Consider the following 8,852-nt stretch of genomic DNA (forward strand, 5'->3'; position numbering starts at 1 on the left):
GTACTGACCCTCTGACAGTGCGGCGCTCCCTCAGCACTGACCCTCCGACAGAGCAGCACTCCCTCAGTACTGACCCTCCGACAGTGTGACACTCCCTCAGCATTGATCCTCTGACAGTGCGGCGCTCCCTCAGTACTGACCCTCTGACAGTGTGGCACTCCCTCAGCACTGAGCCATCTGACAGCATGGCACTGTGGCTGTCAGATTCAATTTTGTTCTCAGATTTCTCAAGTAGAGGCTGAATTCACCACTTCTCAAATTGGAGGGGATGCCTCAAAGCAGTTTTGAAATGAGTCAATAATTTGAGAGCCAGTATTATTAAGCTGCAGCACCATCTGAAATGAGTCTCCCAGTGGTTTGGAAGCTGAACATTGCCAATATGTTCAATGGTCAGTCTCCAAGTTTTCAAAGTTTGTTAAGAAGGCAGGCACTGTTAGCCAACACTACAATGATGTGCCCTGACACACCAACTCCATTGTACCCCGACCTCCTTGGTCATTCACCTACATTCAATCTCAAACCCACTTAATCTTCCTTTTCAAATCCTTCCATGGCTTCACCCCCTCCTGTCTCTCTAACCTGCTGTTGTCTCACAACTCTCCAAGTTCAATACTCACTCATCTCAATCCACATGGACAAGGAGAACCACGACTTCGACTGGGACAACACCAAGATCCTGGGACAGGCTAGGCAGAGACAAGCACGGGAATTCCTAAAAGCCTGCCACTCCATGATGCATGCTGTTAATAAACACATAGAACTCGACCCCATATACACTCCACTATGAAGGAAAACCAGAAGTGAGGTAATCCAGCTCAACGGACTCCAGAGTTTAAAAACCAGATGCTTCATCGGAGGCTGCACTGAGGATGTTACCCAGCAGGGTAATGAAACGTCTGCGAAACAACAAACCAGCTAGGTGAGCCAACCAACCTCAACACTCTCCAAGTTCTTCATGCTTCTCCCGACCCTGCTGTGTTGTGTGTCAGAACTCACTCTCAGTTACCTGTTGCTGCTGGGGAACAAACCCTCCCTTTGCCTGTTGTGCACGGTCAGGGCTCAGTGTCACTGTTCCTGTCAGCATCACTGTGTCAGGTTGTGCTTGCTTGCAAATCATTGCAAACCTCAACACTATCCAGTGCGGCCTGTCCACGATCCCCAGCTACTTGCTCATTCCTTCAGACTGCTGACCTGACCTACTGTGTATTTCAAGCACTTCCTGTGATTCGTAAAAATGTCAAATCGGGGACAGTCTAAAAATAATAAACAATCTTTGAAATCTTTTAAGTGAGTGGAAATTCCTTCAGAAATGTGGAAAAAATCTGTCAAGTGGAGGAGGGATCTGATTCCAATCCATCATGTCAACTGAAGCATGTTCGCCAATTGCAACATTAACCCCTCTCAGTGGGCTATAATTCTGTAACAGTTTCTTAAATTTGACATCCTTGAGAATGCAGTGCTGTTGGAAAGGGAAATGAGAACTGTCATTATGTTACAAATTATATAAATGACTGACTCCTTCCCAATACCTGCTTCTCAAGGATAATTCAGGATTCGTTCACTTTGCTGAACAAATTGCAGCACTGAAAGGCAATGTACACTGAAAAAAAGTTCCCCTTTTTGTCTTGAGCTTCCCACCACTATCCAACCTTCCTTGGTTCAAGAGCTACTTTACAAGGTAGTAGCTGATGATCATTCAGCCAGTCATGCCTCTACCAGCTCTCTCGAATTTACCCTCCTGCCTCTGCTCTTTCCCTGTAAGTGGAAGTGAAACCCATTTTCTTGTTTTTATCTGATTTCCTTCTGGAAGTGATTACTGAATCTGCTTTCACTGCCCTTTCAGGCAGTGCGTTCCACCTCACAACAACCTGCTGTGTAAGCAAAATTCTCATCTCACCTCTGCTTCTTCCACCTGTGTCCCCTGGTTACTGACCTTGCTCTACCAACATAAATGGCCTCTCCTCATTTACTGAGTCAACATTCGATCCAAGGCTAAAACACTTCCATAGCTTGATTGCAAGATCTCAATTAACAGAAGGTTTCTGGAGGCTGAGAATCTATCAGATTCAAAAGCAAACTCAGTGACCATCACATTAAATATGACAGTCACTGCAGTTTCAAGATTGGAGCCCACCACAACAAGCTCAGCTTCACTGCAGCTGGAGTCCATCATTGCCCATTTTAACTGCACTGACAGGAAATAGCAGCTCAACACTAAAATAGTCTAGAGGAAACATTATTAATCACAGAGAGCGCTGTGGAGTCTGGTGTCACACTGAGTTGTTGACGTGAATAGTGCAGGTGAGTTTAAAAGGAAGCTGGATAAGCACATAACCTGGAAAAATGAACTGAAGGAGATGTCTTGGAGTCATAGAGATGTACAGCACAGAAACAGACCCTTCGGTCCAATTCATCCATGCTGACCAAATCTTCCAAATCAACCTAGTCCCATTTGCCAGCATTTGTTGATAGGCCGAGATGAAGTAGGGACAAGGAACAAGTGAAGCATAAATATCGGCACCAGCAAATCATCCATTTCTGTGTCACATCATTATCTGTAAAACTAACTTGGACCTTTTCAGTTGCAAGGGTTAGAATCTGAGCAATTTTAATCTAACCAGTCTGTCAGGAGACTGGCAAAATCTGGTTGTTCATTTGATACTGATATTTAATTTGAGCTGAAGTCCATATTGCTCACGAACACTCGTTATACATCCCAGTTCTCGAACTGTCCTGGGAACTGTCTTGAATAAATGTGTCACACTGTAATTCCACTCTCCACCAGTGCTGGCAGGGCAGTATGTCTTCCAGAGCCCCATGTCATACCAGTAGAACAAGTGGCAAAGTCCATTTTCATTCTAAATCAGTTTCAACAGTGGCTCGGGGCAAATTGATAGATGGACAGGTACAGGGGGCTGCGGGGGATGGATAGATACAGGGGGTTGCGGGGGATGGATAGGTACGGGGGGCTGCGGGGGATGGATAGGTACAGAGGGCTGCGGGGGATGGATAGGTACAGGGGGTAGGGACAGACTCCGATAAACAAACAGATTGATTTCCAATTCCGAATCATTTCCAGCACCATCAGGTCTGACACAGCGTGATGACACTGTTCTGTCTCACAGTTAGATCAGCAGGAAACTACAGTACGCGCTTCCTGGCAAATGTGGAGTGACCTGACACTGCGTAAATACAAAAACAGCCCAAAAACATGAGATAAGCAGAGTTGATGTAGACATTGCAGCATCGAAGGGTTAAGACTGAAAGGAGGTTATAAGTCCATGGAATGGCTTTACCTAAGATTCCTAACAGCCAGCAGACCACAGATACAGGTTACATTTCCTCATGTGACTTTGGTCTTTGATCTGAATCACATGCTCAGACAGTATGATCCCATCCTCATTTTTCTGAATGATCCATTCCTCCCGCTGGTTTGAAAACACAGGTTTTTAAGTGTCATCTGAGTTACTCAACAGATCTCTAGTTTTCCCATTGACTACACCAGTTAATTTCACAAAAGTGCAATAGTACATGTGTAGCAAGAATTGATGCAGGGGAACACCCTCAAAACCAGGCACTAATTTCAACAGGTTGTTTCCAATCCATGTCATCTCACAAAACCTCGCAAACACATTTTCAGTAAAGACAATGCTGCTGTAATTTACTGTGTACCCATCATTACCCTCAGATTAAAAAGAACACATCATTAAAAATTATGCATAGGTTACATATTCAGAGATTATGAATCGCTCCAGTCCCCCGGAGGAATTGGGAGAAAGTGAGGCTGTTCTCCTGAGAACAGAGAAGGTGCAGGGCAAATGGAACAGCGGTGCTCCAAGTTACAAAGGCACCTGATGGGATCAAACTGTTACCATAGTGGGAGGCTCAAAACCAGACATTGCAGATTTGGGGTAACAGGCCAAAGGACCTGAGCTTGTTTAAAGGGCATAACTGGGAACCACTGGCAAATGTCCAGTGATTGTCCCCAGTTAAGTGGGATGTTGTTACCAATTAGCAGAATAAAGGGGGTGGGGGTAGGGGGATCAGGTCCAATAAACTAGCCCATTCTTAGCCTCAAGCAAGAGGCTGTTTTTAAACTGCTGCATGGTACAGAAAAACGGGTGCTCCCAGTGGACAAATTCATCAAACGATTGGCTCCCTCCAATTCCATCGTGTTGTGTTTGATAGAATCACATCAGCAGGAGAGGGATGACAAAACATTTGTACAAAAACCGACGCTGTCTCGTTTCACCAACAATCCCTCACCAGAAAGTACAAGCCTGATTTCATTCACTTAAATGAAAACCACAACCACTGGAAATACTCAGCAGGTCAGGGAATGTCTGGTAGTTGGGGCAAACACAGTTATCGATGCAGGTCTTTCTCTAGTAATCCCAGTAATTTTCTGTTTTCTTTTCATACTTCCAGCCTCCACAGTGTAATCATTTTGTTTAATTGGTTGATTTGCTTAAACAAGAAATTCCAGTGGAGAATAGAATGCTTTACTTGGAAAAGGAACAGCATTTGTTCGTTTTAAAACAAAGTATCAGAAATTAAACATCTCGGCAGAGAATGGAACTGTTGGAATGGTGCCTGGGCTGTGAATATCAAACCTCAGGATTAGACTCTGCACATTCCCCATTCCGTTTATTTCCATGATATTTCATCCCAGTTTGAATCAGTGAAATCCAGTTCACAGAATTTGCTGCTGCGTCACTTTGCTTTTTCCCCACCAGGTGGTGCCCTTCTCCCAGCCAAGTTATTCCTTTAAAGATGCCCAATAGATTCCGCAGCACGGTGTCAGGCTGTTCACCCAACAGGTCCGTACTGGCACAGAAGCCTCTTCCCAACTTCACCACCCCATTCAGCAAAGCCTGTCTCCTCTCTTCCTCGTGTGCTCACCTTACCTCCCCTCCACGTAACTTGTTGGGAGCTCCACCTTCTTGTCAGTCTCTGGATATAGAGATGTTTCTCCTGAATTCCCTAAGGGTCTCAGTAGTGAGCATCGCAATGTTATGGCTTCTGCTCTTCCCCATCAAAGGAAATATTTTCTCTGCCCCGACCTTTAATCTTTTGAACCAGGTTTGGTCAAGTTAACTCTCAGCTTTCTTTTATCAAGACAAAAGAAAACCACCCAACCTTGGGCATTTTCTCCTGAGCCTCTGGCACCTTTCTGGCATCAACTGTGTCAGTCTCTCGCTGCAGATTTTCCAGTCCTCTGGATCTTTCTGCAATATTGTGATCAGAGCTGCCCAGAGTCCTCCCAATGGGTTTAACCAAGGTTCGATATGGCTTTGGGATGGATAACCTCTCTACTTTTCAATTTTACTCCTGTGGAAGTAAACCCAACTGCATGGTTTGCTTTTTCTCAGCTTTTAGAAATCTGTGTCATGACTTTTCACCATTTGTATATTCACCATCCCAGGTTCATTTGCTCCCTCTATAATCACTGACATCGGTTTTTCCAAGTAATATGTTGTTCGTTTATTTTAAACAAAATGTAATTTTTCACATTTAGCTGTGTTGAAATTCCACTTCATTGTCCATCTTCCATTTACTGTGCAGACTGAAAGGCTGCCTCCTCCCAAACTCACACTGTTTCCTCCTCCTCCTCCTCCATGTCACAGATGAGATGGGAAAAGCTGTGACAACTTTTCAGTTGGACTCAAATTAAATTATGACATTAGACACCAGGCCACAAAAGTCCACGGGATCCCCAAACGCTTTGGAGGCTGCAACAACGAAGGATAGAGATGGGAGCGTGATGCTTCTGCACCTTGTACAAGTTCAGGCACCAAAGTACTTCATAGCCAATGCATTGCCTTAATTGCAGACACTGCTGTAACATTGAGAATGCAGCAGCCAACTTAAACACAGCAAGTTCCCACAAACAGCAACGTGAAAATGACCAGGTCATCTGCTCTCCTTTCCTGATGTTCGTTGAGAGGTATTTAGCCCAGGACACCTCCTGCCCTTCTTTCAACAGTGCTGCGGGATCGTTCACATACCATTTTGGAAGGTTTTTAAACATCTGAACCATGGCATCACTGACAGTGCTGCACTTCCTCTGTGCTGCACTGTGAGAGCCAGCTTGAGGATTCTGTGCTCAGTGACTGCAGTGGGGCTAGAATCCAGGGGCTGTGGACTCAAGACACAAGTGATGGGTGACCCACTATGTCAACACTGGCACCATGAAGGAAGGGTCAGCTGGGCGTGGTGTGGGGAGGAGGCTGGTGGGCGGGGGGGCTCAGTTTGAAGAATTCACGAGAAGCAGCCATCAGAATATAAATATAATTAGGTTCTCATTTAGTAACAAAATAAGACCTCCCATTTCTCGGATAGCCCTGCCATCATACGTGTTTCCCATTTGAAGTACAATACAAAAAAATATTACATCTCCATTGGTTAAAAATAAGCAAAAATCTCAAATCAGAGCAGAATGAGGGATTACTAAAAAGCATGCATATCAACTCCCCCTTTCCCACCCCCCTCAAGAAACAAACAAAAAAAAAGAAAAATATTTTTAAATAAGACCATTTGAAGAAACTTGTTGCAAAACAAAAGAACTGTTTGGTATATACATTGCATTCTACATTAGATAGGAGGTGAGTCTGTGAGATCTTACAGACCCCTGTTTGAAATTAATGCATACAGGTAAATAAATACATCCCAATCCTGCCCCCCTCCCCGACTGCTTCAGACATTACACTCCAAAGTCTCGGGTCACTGATATCCCAAGGCTGAAGCAGGTGCCAGTCGTTGTCCATAGAGGGAGTACGGAGAGTAATAGGGGCTGGCAGCAGACATGGTGAGAGCAGAGCTGGTAGGCGCTGAAAGGTGGCTCTTGCTGTATGGATGGTACCTGCTGAGTGCCAGGGTGTGGGGGCTGCGGAGAGACAAGCCATTGGGGCTCCCTGGAGGAGCCTGGGGAAGGTGTAAGTTGCAGGAGGCCGGGGGAGGGTAAGCAGCCAGGAGCTTGTCAATCCCTGGCAGGGCAGTATGGCTACGTAGGTGGTTGAGGAGTTCCTCAGAGCTGGAGAAGCGTTTGTCACAGGGCCCTCCAGCAGACACCCAGTTGCATATGTGCGGCAGCGGGTCACTGTGAAGCATGAAGCCGTAGGTGTACAACGGGTGGGCACCCAAGGGTGGCGTGGCACCAGTGGTCAGGACCGAAGAGTGCAGGGGGTGAGACGGGTAGACCAGAGGATATCCAGACTTCAGAGAGGAGGGGTCATGGAGGCAGGAGGAACAAGCGCTACCCCCAAGGTGAGGGGCGTTGTGGTAGGTCAGGCAGTAGGGGTCCCGGCACAATCCTTGCATGAAAGCGGGAGGCGAGGCCCCAGTCAGGGGGCTGGAGTTGGCAGACTTGCCAGGCATTGGACAGCCCACGGCTCCAGACAAAGGGCTCCCGACCAGGCCGGGCTTGGGCTCCATGGCGCTGACAAACTGCGAGGGGTAGGCGGCGGTGTAGGCTCCGACAATCGACCCGTGGTATCCCATGCTGGTCGGGGGCAGGCCAGGGTAGACTGTGTGTCCTGGTTTGTACGGTGAAACAGGTGCCACATGTCCTGGTGCCAGGCTGGCACCAGCAGTATCACACTTGGCTGCAGTTGGTGTGTCCCGGTGTTGGCTCGAATCACTGGCAGTACCACCACCGGCGCTGACCGACCTGCCGTGCCCTGGGTTCACACCTGGCGAGTGCTCTGGACAGGCCCGAGGCACCTCGGGCTCTTTCTTGTCCTCCATGTCTCCAGTCTTGCTGTCAGCCAGGCTCGGGGAGCAGACAGCAGGTGAGGAGGAGGATGGGTGGCCTGCAAAGCTTTGGCAGGATACAGCTGGCACTCGGAACCCAGTCTTCTCCCCACACTCCTTCCTGGGCTCAGTGCCCGGCTTGGAATAAGGCTTGAAGCTGGACTTGTCGTCTGTGGCGGCCTCGCCCAGTTTGAGGGAGGACGAGGGCCTGGTACATTCCTTCTCGGAGGAGCTGAGTGCTGAGCTGAGTTTGGCCGATGGCTGAGGATCAGGCTTGCCAATCTGAGAACATGTCTGCGCTAACAGAGCCAGCGGACTCTTCTTGGCATCCAGCTACAGAGAGATATAGACACAAAGAGAGAGAGAGAGAGAGGGCTGAATGGGGGAAGATGAAAACACCCCACAGAGTCACAACCAGAGGCACATAGTCACCAATAAGTACAATGGGGCAACTTCTGAATAAAGTCCTGCAGAGGGAGGGAGGGAGAGGTAAGAATATGATCACAATGGGGAGTGGTTGTAGTGAATGGGTGGGACACATTTCTCTGTCTGTGTCGGGTGAGCCGAGAGAGAGGTGGAGCCGCACAGACGCTGACATGGGCCAGTTGGCCGAATGGCCTGCTCCTGTACTGTTCCCCCGGGAGAAGCGGTGAGGGAGCCGCAGACCTTTTCCAGCATGTGGGGCTGGCTGGGGTTGTTTTTGGAGTGCTGAGGAGTTATAGAGAGAGAGAGAAAGGTGGCACATTACACTGACTGTAGGAGGGAAAGAGAGGGGAAGGAGCCTGGAATGAAAACGTGCTGAAAGTTTCAGCAGTGACAGGGTGCCTCGGGAGGGACAGCTCGTTCTCTGGGGTTGGGGGCTTTCTGCTGGGTTTGGGACACACACACGCACACACACACACACACAGAGCAGACTGGGGTACCTGCCCCTACGGTCTGTGTGTGTAACAAGAGAAGCAGGCAGCCCGCTGGAGGGACAGAAACGTGGCCGCACTGTTGGAACAAACACACTCTCACACACACAGACACACACACTGTGTCTCCCCCTCTTACTGTGTGTGTGTGTGTGTGTGTGTGTGTGTGTGTGTGTGTGGGGGGGG

The 8,852-nt window shown here is 48.0% G+C and overlaps 1 protein-coding gene across 1 annotated transcript; it reads right to left on the reverse strand.

The window, feature by feature from the left end:
• Positions 1-5,459: 5,459 nt before the first annotated feature.
• Positions 5,460-8,602, reverse strand: LOC109926497 (zinc finger protein 703-like). Its single transcript, XM_020526342.2, has one exon. It carries the CDS (start codon positions 7,744-7,746, stop codon positions 6,724-6,726), a length of 1,023 nt encoding a protein of 340 aa, XP_020381931.2. The 5' UTR covers positions 7,747-8,602; the 3' UTR covers positions 5,460-6,723.
• Between the last annotated feature and the right edge of the window lie 250 nt (positions 8,603-8,852).

This window comes from Rhincodon typus, chromosome 40, assembly GCF_021869965.1.
Source record: "Rhincodon typus isolate 14 chromosome 40, sRhiTyp1.1, whole genome shotgun sequence".
NCBI classification, from domain to species: domain Eukaryota; kingdom Metazoa; phylum Chordata; class Chondrichthyes; order Orectolobiformes; family Rhincodontidae; genus Rhincodon; species Rhincodon typus.